Below are 17,935 nucleotides of genomic sequence, written 5' to 3'. Positions count from 1 at the left end.
CAACAGTAAAAGATTGAAGTGTGTTTATAAAAATAGCTAGTTTGGATGATTTGATTGCAGTTGAATTGAATGATAATTGCAATTAAAATGTGTGCAATACATAAACAAGTAAATAATGAAGTGTATAGGACATGCTAATAACTATCCCTCAATCAATCTTGACTGTGGATCAAAACTAATAATATCACTCCAAGGTAATAATGCTAACTGCTCAGTCAGCTACAGGGGAAGAGGAGGTAGTATGCTTTACACTTGAAGACCTGTCTATCTCATATTGCTACAATAACACTCTGCTTTTCTTGTTGTCAGCCTATGCATAGCACACTTTTCTTATACAGTATTGCTTAATCAAAACCTACTAATTTCAGTCTTTCTCCCCAATACATGGGATTATCACAGTAGGGTATGTAGCGCTTTAAAATGCATCACTTTGCAAGATGAGAGGTGCTATGAAGTCACATAACAATAGCATTTGTATTGAAATGTATTTTATAATGTTATCATCCATGATGTGAAAAAACTTGAAAAAAGTGACAGAGTTTATATCTTGAGACATTTATCAGAACTGATATTTATTTCACAGCTGAAAGATTGTTTGTTTGCTTTCCTGTTACTGTTGCCTGAGTGACAGAGACATGGGAAAGTGATACTCTTGCCACAGGTTTTTGACAGTATGTGGTAGCTTAACAGTGTATAGTCTGCTCTTCTTGAGGTCCCAGGATCAGCTGACCAGGAGACTAGCCATACCCCTTATTTATAGGTGTACAGTTTAAACTAGCTTTCCAAGAGCTAAAACTACTGTTGAGGGAACTGCCATCAGACATTATCCTATACAACTGTAAACCTGAACTAAATTATAACACAAATTCATTTGAAAAATCAACATATGTATGAAGAGAAACAGGAAGTTTTGACTATATGCAAATTTTTTTTATGTTCTCAGTTCCCTCACTTTTGTGTTTCTGTTTAGGCTTGTTTATCATGCTCCGGAGGGGGGGTGGTGGTAATGTGACGTCAATTTCAATTAAACTTGCTTCTGCAGAGGGTGGCAGTTAGTTTGCTTGTGGTTTAAGATACATATCAAGTTGCTTCCCCAAGTTGCACTCACAGTGTGTTGCAATCTTCTGAGACGCAGAAACAGCCTCCTGACGTGCGATAGAGCCTTTATCGAGGTAAGGGCGTGCCGATTACTTTTTAATTCTTGTATGCAGTATAGATGATGTATTAGTTCTGACACTTCGGACACCTGTTGTTGCATGATGACGAATGAATGGAGGGCGCTGGACTGTATCAAATGCACAGTAAGAGATTTCATTGCAAGGCTTAGGTAAGTGTTTGGTTGTTGCGCAGACTTACATGGTTTTGATTGCATGGTTCTTTTCATCGTTGTGCTCATAAGGCTTGACAGGGATATTCTTTAAGTGTGCACTGCAGTCAGAAGTGGGTAATCTCTTTCACTGTACTTCTGTTGGGAGTTTCAAATTTAGGGATTTGATGTCATTTCAAAGCCATTTCAAGATCTACTACATGATTAGCAAATCAGGGGTATAGTGCTATATTATGTATATGCAAATATATAGAATTATAAATAAAACAATTTAAAAAATACATTATTTGCAGGTTTTTTTGTGCTATGCATTTGCCATTCTTTACCATGTTGTTAGGGCTCTTTCCATAATGGAAAAGAGCCCTAACTGTACTTTGTTCTATCTATCTATCTATCTATCTATCTATCTATCTATCTATCTATCTATCTATTTAACTACAGCTATGGCCAAACGTTTTACATCCCCCCCTATAGAATTAACTCATTTTGCTTCATAAAGTCAAATTAAACCTGCTGAATAATGTTATGTTAACATATTGAATTGCATGCCACTTTGCAGTTTTCCATATACTGTTAGATTTCGAAATGTGACATTTCGAAATCTAACATGAAATACAGTACTACTATTATGGCTTTTGTAATAGTGTTGTTTCTTTGATGGTATGTTAAATAAAATATAAAAATTATGTTTATATAGTTTAAAAAAAAAAAATCTCAACTCCTAAAATTCTAGATGAGGCAAAACTTTTTGCCCTAGCTGAATCTATGTATCTATCTGTTTTGAAGGCCCCTCTGTATGTGCCTGCTTGGATTCTTTTTTTTTATTTTTTAACACCTTTAAGCTTTTCCACACTTATGCCTGCATTTTGCATTGCACTGTGCTGTGCTTGTACTGTGATAGACTAGTGTTAATGTTTACTAGGCTCCACCTGCATCATCGTGTGAGATGAAACTGAAATCTTACTGCAGGTGGTCTGCACAAAGAATGGGGCTTTCCACAGTCCTCACTGTGGAAAAATGGCAGGTTTTAAAAGAACACAAAGAAAAACACAGAATAATGTGTGAGGAGCAATAAAACCACATAAAAACAAGCATGCAGCAGAAACAAACCTGTGAACCTAGCCAGGAACCTGAAGCAGATGTGTGAACTTCTATTAAATGGACTTGGCATTCAAATAAAGCATCAACCACAATAATCTTATAACAAGTAGACAAGTGTTTGGGCTTATGTTTGCTACCATTTAAATATAGGTTGGGTGGGTAGCAGACACCTTCTAAATGTTTACCGCAGTGAATTCTGCACCTTACTATGCTGTTTCCATGGATACCGTTTGTTTACCATGCCATACCATTAATTAATTCTGTTTTTTTTACTCTACTAACCTGTGCTTTACCATGCTTTCATTATTCTACATTTGATTTACTACAGTTTAGAAATAAGGACTAAAGTATTCATGACAACTTATCTTCATTTAAATATGTTTTTAATAGTTTAGAGATATATGAAGGACATCACATATGCAGGTCAGGATCTGCTTAATGGCACGGTCCCAGTGGGTTACTTTTAAGCTTATTGTGTAATAAGATCGGATAATAATGGACTACAAACAGCTCTGCAGTTCTTTTGGTCATGTATCATTATCATCGCCTTTATTATGATACACTGGGCAGTATTTTCAAAGCATGTACTCCAGTCCCTAATGAGCTCCTATTTTTTGAAAGAAGTAAAACACCTGTTCATTTTACAAAACTAAAACCAAACAACTAAGTAACATATTTTGAGTTCTCTTAAGCACTGTTTTGTTTTTCATTTTGTAACATTAACAGGCTTTTAAAAATTCTTCAAATGAAGTATCTTAAACAGAGATCAGTGTTCGACTCTGCAGGTCGTGGGAGCTGTTAAACCAGTCCTGTGAGTCACAAATGCAAATTCAAGGGCTGGTTTGTACTATATCAGTAGAGCATGTAAAAGCACTCTGCTAAAGCAGCAAGCTCTGTTAGATTCTGCAATCGGCAGGGATGGCTGTGAGCGCAATCTTCTACAGCAGATCAGAGCATACAAGTTCTTGCAGGGACTTTTGGCGAGAACACTGTCTTTATTCCAATAACGCCAAAGAAAGCTTTTAATTTCCTTTTGAAAGGATGCCAGCACAATCAACATAGGAGCCCCCAAAAGATCTCCTTTCCTCTGTTCAAAGCACAGCCTTTTATCTGATGTTGTTGTTGTCGGTGTGTACGTCTGTCCGTCTGCATGGCAAAACACACATTGGCAGTAGGTGGCTGTGTGGTCCAGTGGTTAAAAAAACACACTTATAACCAAGAGGTCCCTGGTTCAAACCCCAGCTCAGCCGTTGATTCATTGTGTGACCCTGAGCAAGTCACTTAACCTCCTTGTGCGCCGTCTTTCAGGTGAGACGTTGTTGTAAGTGACTCTGCAGCTGATGTATAGTTCACACGCCCAAGTCTTGTGTCTTGTAAAGTGCTTTGTGATGGTGGTCCACTATGAAAGGCACTATATAAAAATGAAGATTATTATTAAATGGTAGGATTCAGTAACGCTGTGCTAGTGTCTTTTAATGACTAAAACTTTAGTCAACTGTGTTTTTATGATATGATAAATATCATAAAAACATTACGAATACTATTCAAGTCTGAACTGCTTTTGTTCTGCTTGGGGTGCCCTGCCCGTCGCACCCCAAGCTGAAAATATATGGGTAGCAGCTAGTTCGGAATACAGGTACAAGCAGAAACAGCAATAAAGATCTATACAAAATACACATAAAAGGATATTACACAGATACATATATAATGATTAAAATGATATTAAAATGTAGATGGTATGGGGGGGGGGGCTTACGGGGGGCTTTTTTGAGTGGTGGTTGTTTGAGGTTCTAAGTGGTGAGCTGCAGTCTGAGGTTCCAAGGATGACTAGAACTGGAGGGTAGCTGTCTTCTCTTTCCAGCCAGACTCAATTTGTTTGCTGTCTAACCTGAATTAACAGACTGCATCTGTGCCCAGTCTGATCAATATAAATCCTCTTTATAAAGACTACTTACACATGGTGAGCAGTTATTACAAAAACAAGTTTTACTGAAAATGCAATGCAAACAGTATTGGGATGTTACTCGTCAACAAAATAAGGCACATTTTCATAGAGGTTTCAGGTAACATGATCTGAAAAAAAGAAGTCAATCAAATGGAAAAGCAGACAAAGAACACCAGCAAAAATCCATCCTTACAGTATTAGAGTAATGCTTACACAATAGTAATCCCATTAAAATCTAATATAATTCAATTACAATGCTTAATAGTGCAAAATAAACGTCACAAGATGTGTTCATTCATCATATAAATTCGATGTATTTATAGATTGCTTGATGAATACTTGAAAAATGTGCCAGTGAGTCTGCTCCAGATCTCAATCAATTCAAATCTGTTTTTGCACTTTCAGAAAGGATATGAGATATGACAAGCTCATTAACATGTGTCAAGCCATCATAATTTCTAACAATTTCCAGTCACTTCACTTCCATTGTGCAGAGCCCCTGTGTACTTCAAAGCAATGCGCCCCAGGGTGCCACCTACCCCCTCTTATAATAAGAAGCATGCATGCATGGAAAACACAGTATAGAATATTATATCATAAGAAATGGCAATGCATAGTTTAATGAAAATTGCACAAGTGGTTTACAATAACTCAAGTAATGAAACAAAATGTCATCTTGATCTACATTCAGCAGCATGTTGAATAGCATCTCGAAACAAACACCATTGCAAAGTTTCATCAAGGTTGTGTAAGCCACCATTAGCCCAGCTAAACCAGAACCACTGCTCAATTGCAAAGAATGGGCTAATATTCTTCATTGCACAACAAACTTGTAGATGCTGTCAGCAGAGGCCTCACTATGATACTGGAAAGGGTTATGCTGTATGCATTCTGTCTTGGCAACTTTTGTCAAAATGATATAAATGGGAAATTAATGGGTGAGAGTCAGAGGCAGAGAATGGGAACAATAGAAAGTAGATTAATTATTCAATCTTTTAACAGTAGATTGGTTTATGACCAGTCATCTCTTTACATGCAGATGATATAGAACAGGTCTGGACACGAAGGGTACTTTCGGCATAGTCATATTTCTTTAAAGATGGTTCATTTAGTTACAGTGCAACCTTACTAATTAGTAAACCAACTTGTTGTTATTGATAAGACCAAAGTTTGATTGCAGGAAGAGGATAGAAAGTAACTCCTTTTGAATCGTCTGAACAAAAATATTACCCTTTTCAACACTAAGCGCTGGATTTAGTAGAAACATACTTTTTTTTTTAATATAGCAAGATAACACATGCATATTTTCACAGAAAACAGTTTAGAAATGTTATACCAGAATATGGGCATGGCTGCACTGGCTGACTGGGTGTGGTTATGTTTTCAAGAAATAATGTTCATCTGTATTAAAAAGTGGTAAATACAGTCCAAACACACTTAGCAATGCAGTAGAGGAGGTGGTGTACAGTTTGATGGTCTTGAAAAGAAACTGAGCTAGGATTTCTTGGTTTCAAATATCGCAATTGCTAATGAATCAGCAGAGAGTAATGATTAAATGTGCTCATTGAAATGAAGTGGACCAAAGGATTCCTAATTGTGTCCGTTATTCTTTGTCACATCACATCCCATTCATAGAATGAAACCTAATGTTCATTTTATCTGTTCCACCCCAACTGTACCACTACACACTTACACCCACTCACATATACTAAAATACCCTGCTGAGATAGTTTTTAAAAAGCTTCAGTGTTTGAAGCCTGGCCTGTGGTGTGAGCTCTAATATGAACTTCCTGTCATTTCTTGGTTTGAGTTAGAGCACAGTTGAGGAAGGGGTTGAATGGTGTCATGTATCTCTGTACAAACTTTGTCAAGTTACAGTTTTTTTTTTTTTTTTTTGTCACACAGGAAGGGAGTAGAACCATTTCTATTGAATTGGTATAAATGCAATGGGCTACAAACAGGAAGTACAGTTTTACACTTAACTGGCAGGCTGTAGTCAATGACAACCATTTGTTTACAGTACAGTATTTTAACTCTTTGCACTTTGCAGTCATCACCTTGCATGAATCGAGCAATGTTAATCATTGAGTATTGCATGTTTGTTATCAGCGCATTTAACACTTAATCTCATTGAGCGCCGTCTTTCGGGTGAGGCGTTGTTGTAAGTGACACTGCAGCATGCAACAATTTCAAAGATTTTACTGTTACAGTTCATATAAGGAAATCAGTCAATCGAAATAAATTCATTAGGCTCTAATCTATGGATTTCACATGACTGGGAATACAGATATGCATCTGTTGGTCAGAGATACCTTAAAAAAAAGGTAGGGGCATGGATCAGAAAACCAGTCAGTATCTGGTGTGACCACCATTTGCCTCATGCAGCGCGACACATCTCCTTCGCATAGAGTTGATCAGGCTGTTGTTTGTGGCCTGTGGAATGCTGTTCCACTCCTCTTCAATGGCTGTGCGAAGTTGTTGGATATTGGCGAGAACTGGAAGAAGCTGTCGTACACGTCGATCCAGAGCATCCCAAACATACTCAATGGGTAACATGTCTGATGGGTATGCAGGCCATGGAAGAACTGGGACATTTTCAGCTTCCGGGAATTGTGTACAGATCCTTGCGACATGGGGCTGGGCATCATCATGTTGAAACATGAGGTGATGGCGGTGGATGAATGGCACGACAGTGGGCCTCAGGATCTCATCACGGTATCTCTGTGCATTCAAATTGCCATCGATAAAATGCAATTGTGTTCATTGTCCGTAGCTTATGCCTGCCCATACCATAACTCCACCGCCACCATGGGGCACTCTGTTCACAACATTGACATCAGCAAACAGTGACCATCTGCCATACAAATGTCAAAATGTGCATAACCTGCCTGTAAAGCTAATGAAGATCTGTAAATAAGTGGATGCATCACTCCTTTTAGTGGCACTTACCTCCTTGCTCTAATTAGGCCAGTGCTTCACCGGGAACTAGTTTATAAGTCTGTGTTTAACAACTATTAAAACAACTTGTAAAACATGTGGAAGAAATTGTCAACCTCTATATCACTCTTCTTACTATTTTTGTATGTTAAGTATTTATTATAAATTACAGAAATGCATCAGTGCTCACACCAGTGACCTTATTGGTTTAATCACTGAGCGAGTTTGAATACATTAATATTTCTGTTAGCAGATAAAGTTATACTGATGTATATATTTCCATTTTATTCCTGCTGAAAATGTCTTTGAAGTTTTTATGTATAATGATAATGCCTAGATGTATAATGTAAATACCAGCCAGCCTTGAGTTATTTTGTGTCTGGGCAAATTGCTTGGATTTTCAATGATAGTCAGGAGGCATTGTCACAGAGATGAAAAATCTCTATTAATCTGAAAGATTTTCCTATAAATTGAACGTTTTATTATCAGAGAGATGTTTATACACTCATACAAAGCATGCATTATTTTTACAAAGAGAATCATGAAATACCTTTGTTACTTTCAGAACATTTTGTGAAAGATACATGTATATTATATGTATTATAGTATTGGTTAGTCAACAGGATAAGTGTAGCAAGCCTCCAAGATAAATCAATGCGCATGACATTATGGTTTATTAAGAGCAGGATGACAAAAAACAATCTACATAGCTGAGCATGGTTTTGGAATATCAATTTAATGTCCTTCTTTTGGTGTTCTCTTAGTTTCAGATATACATCCTTTCTCTTTTCCGGCCAAAGATTCTTAAATAGATGACTCAACGGTATCAAGATGCACAACAATACATCATCAATGAACCTGTCATGCCCTAGAGAGAACACCACAGTGGAATACACCTACACGCTGTACTCCACCTTCTACCTGATCATCTTCATCCCTGGCTTGCTGGGAAACAGTGTGGCCCTCTGGAACCTGTGCATGTTCCTCAACAAAAAGAGCAAAGCGGTCATCTTCATGATAAATCTGGCCCTTGCTGACCTGGTGCACGTCTTCTCCTTGCCCTTACGAATCTACTATTATATCAACCACGACTGGCCCTTCGGCAATACTTTGTGTTTGTTGTGCTTCTATCTGAAATATCTCAACATGTATGCCAGTATCGCCTTCCTGGTTTGCATCAGCATCCAGCGCTGTGTCTTCCTCATCAATCCCTTCCGAGTCAAGAACTGGAAACGACGCTATGACATGGGGATCAGTGTGGTGCTGTGGCTTTTGGTTGGGGCTGGGTGCTCCCCTTTCATCCTAATGAGGAAAAACTCTATGGCGAGCAGTGGCTGCTTCAAAGACCTCCCCACGCGCAAAATCAATCTGAAGCTCTCGGTGGCCATGATGACCTTTGCAGAGTTGACGGGCTTCGTCATCCCCTTGGTGATCATCGTCACCTGCTCCTGCTTGATCATGCAGTCCCTGAAGGACAGCTCGGTGTTCAAGAAGGACAGCGACAAGAGGAAGGCTCTCCGCATGGTGCTCATGTGCATGCTCGTCTTCCTGTTGTGCTTCGCCCCTTACCACATCAATTTCCTCTTCTACCTTATGACTGGCCAGGACATCATCACAAACTGCCCCCTGCGGAAAGCCATCCGACAGTTCCATCCCATCTCTCTGTGCCTCGCCAGCCTCAGCTGCTGCCTCAACCCTATAATGTACTATTTCCTGACGACCGAGTTCTCCCAGCTCTCCCATCGAGGCAGCATCATGATCCGTAAACGTCTGATGAGCCGGGAGAGCGCATCCTCCATTAAGGAATAGGAACACTGTGCAGGACCACACAGTAAAAAAAGACTAGAATGAATAGCGACTTGAACAACAAGACTCATTTCTATTAGAAATGTAAACCAGTTTCCTTGTTTGATGTTGGACAAGTGTTGAACAAACAACAGAAACACCTACAGTATGCTATGTAGCACATACTTTGATAGTAAGCACTCAAAAGAGATGACTCTGGGGGTCCATTTTGAACAACACACTTTGTGACACACTTCCTGAAAGATATTAGTGTTAATTCAGGAACGGCTACACATTCCTCCACAGCAATTGAATCAACACCAATCTTGCTGACCATGGTGGTACAACACCTAAGTGATACTGTTATGGCAGGTTTTTTTTTTATATGTATTTTTATTTTAAAAAGGTCAACCCCAGCAGTACCATACTGTGAAATAATGCAATGCACCATTATTATAGAGAAATATATATGCTCATGTTACATATGTAGACAGACTTTTGAGTCATAAAATTAATCTTATAAGCTGGTATATAGTTGATAAATCTAACTCAATGTGTCTTAATTTAGGTCTAACCTAAAACCCGAGACATAGCTTGACTGTTCTACCTAGAAATTGCATTGATGATTTATAAAAGGAATAAACAGTAGGTGGGGCTGGCAGAGTTGAAAGGCAGATTGAGAGAAACAATAAGAACTCAGTATTGAACCAACAAAACCCAAAAGCACTTCAAATGATTGCAAACACCATAATAAAGTAGGAGAAATAAATAAATAATAAAAGATTACAAATAATTCAATCATATTTGATTGGCAGTAGTTGTTGGCAGTTTGATGCATACAAACTTTTTTTTTTTTTTTTTAAATTAACAGGAGTTTGCATAGCCTGCAAATGAAGTTTCTACAGGTATTATTATCTTTTTCACCATTTTGTATTAAATATGTTTGTATTCGCTTTTATGTGCCGTGTATGAGAGAAGTTGCCTTGCCAAGACTTTGAAAACGCATATATGCATTGTTAAATATAGCATAGATAGGAAACTTAACACAGGACAATTATCCAAGCAGTGACTGGAGGAGTTATAGGCAGATTGAAGTCTTGAAGGTACTGTATTGTGTATCAAATGCTGACCCATTTCCCCAATTTCAGACCACACACATTATTAGATGCCTTTGGAATACAAGGCCGTGGGTTTACTGAGTAAATAGCAGTCTAGATTTCAGTGAACATTGTACTGCTTGTATGTAGTTTTTCTCCATTTCACAGGATGTCTATTGTTGTATATATTTCAAAGTCGACAGTGAGCTATGTAAATAGACACAGCAGAGCCTGGTGTAAGCTACTTGACACACTGAAGTGTATGCAATAAAAAAACAACAACTCTTGAATACTTTTGTTTTATTTTCTTTCTTTAAAAGAGCAGTTAAATAAAACAAATGATACATGTATTCACTGGCCGCTCTTGGTGAAACAGAATTGGTTATAGAATAAACCAGTCTTTAAAAAATAAAAATAGTCCCCTTAATTACTTATATTTTCCAATACAGTAAAACTTCTTACCAGTACTCACCACAGAATTACATGACAGGGGTCTACAGAAAGAGTTACAGTACCAGAGAAGAATTAACAAGAACTTTAACCCCTGGTGTGCAAGGGGACATTAATCCAGCCAGGCTGTTCATTCGCTAATGCAGTCTATAGACAGCTATACATGCCTATACATGTTGAAAGTTTAGATGAATATATGGGATTAACAGATATCTGAATGCATGTGCTCCCCTCTGTTGGTATCTTTATGTTTATTAAAAATGGTCTGCAAGCACCTTACTGGTTTCTCAATATTTTACGCTCCTTTTTACAAAATTGACTGTCAGGAATTTTAATTGCTGATTGATTTAGATTTCATAAAAACATGCTAAGAAATAGTTTTACCATCGCTGGAAACACAATGGGAATGCATTCGGGAAATCAATTGCCTTTAAAAGTTTCTTACTAGTTTTATATAGTTGTACCTCTCTTTGGCCTTAAATTAGAATGCACAGTGCACAAGCATAACATTGAGCCAGTCCCACACAAAACAGAGATATTTATCAAATAAGAGTTGATTAGATTCAGCGGATTACACAATACATCTTCTTCAGTAAAATCAGATTATACCAGTCTGCACTTTGTTCACAGAGAAATTAGTTCATGTCGTATCACATTGTGGCATCTCTGCAGTCTTCTTGCATGTGGTAAAATGATGTTAAATTTTCTTAAAGGCACAGTATTAATTCTATCTCTAACTTGTTATTTTGGACAACCTCTTTTTTTTTCTAGGACAATCGACTACAAAACACACCCAAAGGCTATTTCTAGCAATACTTGAATCTGTGTTTTTTAGGCCTGCAGGAGCACATTGTTCATCCTACCCGTGACCTAGCAAGTAAAGGCTAATTTTCCTCAGTCCAAAATCTATACCCAAACATACCCTTAGCATCTTCTGCGCTCAAACGTGTCTTAGCACATTATCACAAAATGCACGGCACTTTAGTGAGTTCTTTGTTTGCAAGATACAGTCTGACTGAGAGTACCACCAATTTATGTTTCCTAACCTGAAGTCTTTCAACAAAGAAGGAATCGAGTCTTATCATTGACCGCAAAAAAAAATCCTCATTTACTTTGAGATCTCTTGTTATACCATAAGCTCCAGCTGTACATATCTATTATGTGAAATGCAACTTCAATTTTCAGTTTAATATGAAGAAGACGTTATATCATGTGTTAATTAAAGTAGCCAAACCACACCTTAAAATTGAAACTGAAACTCCAGAGGCTCATGTTTCAGTACTGCCTGGTTATTCACTTTGCTTCTGTGAGCTGTTACAATGCAAATGCAGCTGACAGAAACAGCTGAAACAGAAGCAACTCAGTGACCTGAGAAATTTAAGAGGGGTTTCTAGGTTTAAAAAAAAAAAAGCAAACAAAAAAACTGCTAACAACAGCCAGGCTGCTGTTAAAGGGCTAAACATGGATAATACATACAGTAATTGTATCATAAGGAAGTTACAATTCAAAGTCATGATTCCCTTTGTTTTTCTTTTTGATGAATTTTTGTATTCATTTTAAACAATAAACAAGTAACAACAAACAACAGGAAATGTAATTAACGAAGAAAAAAAAAGCTAAAAAGGGGAAGTACCTAAAATATATCCTTAAATTCCTGTTGATTCTACAACTTAGTGACTTTAATCACACTGATGAAATGTTCTAAAAACAAGCTTTCTTGACTCACAGCTGCCCATGTCATTTGGAACCCTGGTTTCAGAACCATCTTTATATAGGGCAACATCTATGTGTGATAAACATATGAATAAATGGGCTGCAGATTTACTAGGGGAGAAAATCAATAACTATGGACAGATTGGAAGACAGATTCAATCTGACTACAAGGTGTTTATGAGGTGCCCATTCCTCAATAACTGTCATCTCAAATTCTAGGGAAATCTAGTCTTCAGAATGGCCCGACACTTGAATGTTGATACTCAACACCTCCATCTGGTGGAGCTGTTAGGTCACTGCATGAGTTTCTCGGTCCTATTTTGGAGTTGGGGTGCTGTTAATGTGAGGGCTCTGGGATGACACATCCTCCTGGAAAGCTGAGAGGGTAAATAAAACGATTTTGGTAGAACACATGCTCTTTAATGCAATTTTTCTCCAAATGTAGAGCGCGTATTAACCTGAATAGTTACTGCATATACAGTTATCAACGTGTTACTAATATCTTGCTTTCTTCATTTGTCATCATGTCCTCTTGTTCTCTCAGTTGCTTTCTTTGCGAATCATTTTAATGACATTGTACGTATCAGTTTTCTTTAGGTCATAACTTTGGTGCTGGATTTTAAAAGAAGCGGCCAGTCCTGTAATTTACTGCGTGTATTAGAGAAACACAGCATTGTGCGGTAGTAGCAAAATTACATTTCATAGAGTTTTAATAGATATGACGTGTGATACATGTTCATACTTTTCATGTGGCTATATGTGGTCTCGTAACACTAGTGCTATAGACAGTAGATAGCACTGTTAATAAGTGATGATCCTGGCGTACTGCTTATACTGAAGCGCAAAGGGGACCAAGTAGTCCGAGTTTGCGTGTTTGTTTCCATGGCGTTTACAATGTTCGTGTTCCTGCCTTTCAACAAACTGCTTTACAACTTACATCCACTTTTCTTAACTCCGCTACACAACACTAACCATACTGTTGCATTTAAGTAAAATACACATGCCTGTTTTTTTTCGGTAAATTATCTCATAATGAACCGCCAATTTTCATACATGCACAAGGGCTGTTACAGTACACAGGGATAGAAGGGAAACGACACCTGTGAAGCCAGCTACCAATATCCCTAAAACTCCTGATTAATTTATCATGCAAATTACATTCCTGGGATCGGTTACACTCAGTCAGGATTCGGCCAATCACCGACAAAAATAACCATTTCGCGATTTGAGCGCACATTATTAACGATCGAAGTTAAAGGTTATTTCGGTCTTCGAGCAAATTATATTGGTCAAATTGCCAAGTGGAAAATGCCAAACAAGAAACGAATAGACAGCTTTCTCCGGTGTTTGAGTAAAGCGGTATAATCAAATTGCGAAATGCGCTTTGAGCAAATGCAGTTCGGGAACACATTTGGAAGATGCGCGGCTTCATTTCTTGCAAGTGCAACACACGTTTTGTCAAACAAAGAAACGCTTCTCTGTGCGCAAGGACATTCAGTGCAATTCTAAATGCCACAGCAGCAAGCCTTGCAAAACCAAATACAAATGCAGTGATCTGTATGTTTCTAAATTTTAAAATTTAATTTTACCGGACAGTTATTATCTAAACAATCAAAACAGTGTTTTAAAATGAGACTCAGTGTGGCCTTTTGAAAATCCTGTTCAGCACTTTAATTGTAATTTTAGGATTCTTATATTTACAGTAAAAATGTGTAAACCGTGGTCTAAATCACTGCTTACTTTCCATCTACCCTCATATTCCTCATGAGACTGAGCGTCAGATTGTACTGCTACAGAACTATTGTCAATGCCCATATTTGTAATTGAGGGAATCCCTTTACTATTTCGTGGGGAATTCCGTTCGAGTCACGTGAACCTGCTTTAGCTGTGTTTTAATGTTGTGTAACACTGTTTGAACCGCTGTTCTATTAGAAATATCAAGAATTTAACAAGGGTTTTCTGATGAAGACATGTAGACAGGAGCCCTTTAATAAGAAGGTAGGTTGAAACGTTTCTTGTTTTGCTTCTGAAAGGATTTTGAAGAACGTGCCTGTATCAGTTTAGCTCACTGTGTTATAGTTCACACCTTGTATCTCTGATGTGTTGAATGCAGGTTATGATTAATACTGTATCTCTTCTAATTAATACAAGTGGCAGCTATTGCCCTCTAGTGGAGGTTGCTGCTCAATTAAGCTCATTAGGGTGCTCATGTACTAATTGTACATTAGCATGTATTCTGTATACACATTCATAGCCTGTTTGGATTCTGCAAATTCTGCACCTGGTCCTGTTTTTTTTAAACTACTTTTTGGGGATGTTGTAATGAATTGGCATCCCAGTCTAAACCACAAACAATATGCTTCAAAGACGATAGTCTTACCATTCAATTAAAGAGCAATCTTTGCAGTTGAGAGGTAAGCACAGGCTGATGTCAGTGTGTTATTAACGCGTCATCATTACAATATGCAGAAAAAAACAGCCCTCTAAAAAATGCTATACAAATCTATAGGTATTTATAGAAATCTACAGAAAATTAAAGAAAGGTTCCACCTGTTTTAAAGATCTGTACAATATGATACAAATGGGTGTGATATGCAGATATATCTGCAGAGGAAAATGTTACAGTTTTGCTTTAGTAATCAAGCGTTTTATTACAGACCTGCTCTGAAGTAATCACAGGACTTATCCCACCACTGATGAGTCTCAAGCCTTAAATTGCTGTTGAAGCAATCCAGACAACCGTGTAGCAAAAACAGACTACAATTAGAAGACATGTGATCGATGGTTGTGACACATTTCCAGACTAGGTGTGGGTAAAGTGGGATTTCATTTCCTTCAATGAACTCAGTTTCAAACCGTTCCCAGGTCTGAGGGACAACCTTTCAGATATGTTACCGTGCCTGATTGGGCTTTACCATGCTTTCAATATGCTATTCTTTGCAATTCAATCTATACTGCAGTACTGTACACAGTCTGGTCACTTCTGGCCACTTGATTGGATTGATTATCACCCTATATTTGAGATGCAAAACAAATTGATCATGTGGTGTGACATGTGATTCCTGCAGAGAGATAAAGCTGTCATAGTTCACTTAGTCATGGCTGCTCTGGTACCCTAATGACAGTGGCAACTCTAAAGGCAATAATGCACCAATCAACCATGCCCGAATTGTGCACATATAGGTTTGAGGATCATGGAAAAGACTTCAGGCATATTTGGTCCTGATCCTAATAAAATGAATATAGATAATTGAGAGTTAATAAGATACATTAGAAACTAGGTTGAGACTAGAGACTAGTCACAGTTCATTGAACCCGGTTTCTATCCAAGTTCTTTAAACTTGTTTAAAAATTCACAGGAAAGGCAATGCTGGATACCAAGGGAATGGTGCGGTTTGGACTTTATTGTTGAAGTGAGTTCACAGGCAGGGCCATTTTCTTCCTTGATACACTGGTATTGAAGCCAAATATTGCTGTCTGTTTGTGTTGTCTTGCCATACAAGTCTCAACAGGGACTCCCCCAGTTAAATAAATAAATGCACAAGCTACCAAACTATATTACAAATGTTGAGGACACTCTTGTCCCAAAGGCTAAATTTTAAACAATAGTTAATATTGAATAAACAAATATTTTGTGTATTTTAGTTTTTAACAATCGTAATCCTGTGTGACAAGTTCATAGACATGTAAACACACAGATCTACAGAAAGATTGATAAGCAGGACAGTTATGCAGGCATGGGGTAGGGCTGACAGAGAGATAGTCAAGTACAGTAGAAAGGACAAGGCCGGCACACTGACAGGCAGACAGACAGACAGGCAGGCAGAATGATCAACAGACAGCTACACTGCAAGTCAGGCACAGAATGTGGTTTTCAAGTTCTTCTGTTTTAAGGAAGGAAATTAGAAAAAGCCCCTGAAGTTTCCCATAGTGAATCAAAAACACTCCCACCAAGGTTTACATAGCCCCTGCCCACACTCTAATGATCTATAGTGTTGTTTTTCTTTATCTATCTCTGTCCTATATATAAATCAAACATGAGGATGTATGTGTGTGTGTGTGTGTGTGTGTGTGTGTGTGTGTGTGTGTGTGTGTGTGTGCGTATACATATATATATATATATATATATATATATATAATATATATATATACAGAAACGCGTACATGTTTGAATTTTAGTAATAATAATAATAATAATAATAATAATAATAATAATAATAATTTGGATGTTCTTTATTTGTTATATAATTAGTAGTACATGTCTACAAAATGTAATTTTAGCACATTTTGGTAAGAAAATATTACTAGTTAATTTGGTTTGGTTGAGATGACAAAAACAAAGATTTTTTCCTGTTCTTATTTAATGATTTTATATCCTGGAGGTCTGGATCAGTGCACCCTGACATATGTTCCCTGCACAGGATGACATGTACTGGAATTTTCAGAAATCCTTAACAGTGAGTGCTTGAGTACTCCTACGTCATTTATTGTAAATCTAAAAGACACAGGACCAAATATGAAGACTCATAGTTTTATTAAAACTAAACGACAGGTAAATTAGCTGAGGGTAGACTGAGCGTTGAAAACAGTGAAGTGAAGAAAACAGTATGAAACATGATAGAAAGTTTGAGAGGCAATGGTCTCTTGGTACACTCCAGAAAAGCAAAAAATATATACGCCTGCATATCAGTAGGTAAAGACTATGAAACTTATTGATTACCATTTATTTAGTTTTTGTTTGGCTACCAGGACCCTTATTGGCGTTACAGGAACTGCATATCCTCTTACTTGGCAGAAATGCAGTAGTAAAGCAGTTTTGGGTCCAGGACACACCATCCTATTCTTTGTTTATTCAGACTCAGATATATTTAAACATTTAGCGAGAGGCTAAACGTGCATGTAGTAAGTGCTTGTATGGGTTGTAACCCGGATTTAGGATTTACTGTCCATTAAAGGACAAGTGTAAATCGTTTGTGTCAGAAGAGTGCTGAGTAGATAGATCGCAGAGGTTTTAGAATAACCCTTCACTCACTAAAATAACCTTTACACAGGGATGCCAGATTAACCAATTCCAGATTTAGGATATAAAGTAATGTTCCCACATTAGTTTGGGTGGTTCGAATTGAGACCCTGTGAATACCTGCTTAGCTGTCTTGTTGAGCTAAAAAATGGTGATCAAAATCGGAGCCATTTTCAGCTGCAGCTTTCCTGTCTATGCTTTACCATGTTTGCAGTATATAGCAGTAATCAATGCAAACTGTATTTTGTTATTGGTGTGCTCCTTATATGTTATCAGTACAATGGTTTTGAGGTTGTGTGGCAGTGAGCAAGGAAAATAAAATAACCAAAAAGTTTATCTCTTTATCTCACTTTCCCACCTAAGATGTGCCAGCAAGATTAATTAACGTATATGATATTGCATCACCATTGAGGATAGCATTTGTTTAAAGTAATTGTAGGTAATAAAACAGTTTCATTAAATTCCTCTATATTATGTTAAAGAAAACTCTGTTCACACACTATGCTTTTAGACTGTCTTGTACTGGGTCATTTTACCTGGAGAGTGAAATTGCCTTCAAC

General features: G+C 37.6%; 2 protein-coding genes across 4 annotated transcripts in view; both read left to right on the top strand.

Moving 5' to 3' along the window:
- Positions 1 to 1,076: 1,076 nt before the first annotated feature.
- Positions 1,077 to 10,482, top strand: LOC121295768 (putative P2Y purinoceptor 10). Of its 2 annotated transcripts, none has more exons than XM_041220792.1 (2): positions 1,077 to 1,172; positions 8,075 to 10,482. In XM_041220792.1, exon 2 carries the CDS (start codon positions 8,142 to 8,144, stop codon positions 9,117 to 9,119), a length of 978 nt encoding a protein of 325 aa, XP_041076726.1. In that variant the 5' UTR covers positions 1,077 to 1,172; positions 8,075 to 8,141; the 3' UTR covers positions 9,120 to 10,482. The 2 variants fall into 2 exon arrangements, with proteins under 2 accessions (XP_041076726.1, XP_041076725.1); XM_041220791.1 differs by lacking the exon at positions 1,077 to 1,172 and adding an exon at positions 1,181 to 1,327.
- The window catches only part of LOC121295767 (probable G-protein coupled receptor 174), a 28,485-nt gene continuing 11,653 nt past the window's right edge, over positions 1,104 to 17,935 (top strand). Inside the window, exon 1 of one of the 2 annotated variants that reach the window (XM_041220790.1) lies at positions 1,104 to 1,172. The gene's annotated coding sequence lies outside the window, so the exon portion shown is untranslated. The remainder of the gene's footprint in view (positions 1,173 to 17,935) is intronic. The other variant, XM_041220789.1, reaches the window with a different exon arrangement.

This window comes from Polyodon spathula, chromosome 20 (genome assembly GCF_017654505.1).
Source record: "Polyodon spathula isolate WHYD16114869_AA chromosome 20, ASM1765450v1, whole genome shotgun sequence".
In the NCBI taxonomy this organism is placed as follows: domain Eukaryota; kingdom Metazoa; phylum Chordata; class Actinopteri; order Acipenseriformes; family Polyodontidae; genus Polyodon; species Polyodon spathula.
This window is presented reverse-complemented; position numbering and strand designations above follow the sequence as displayed.

What these genes read in the sequence shown, in the direction of transcription:
- LOC121295768 (XM_041220792.1), top strand. Translation starts at nt 8,142, where the DNA reads ATGCACAACAATACATCATCAATGAACCTGTCATGCCCTAGAGAGAAC.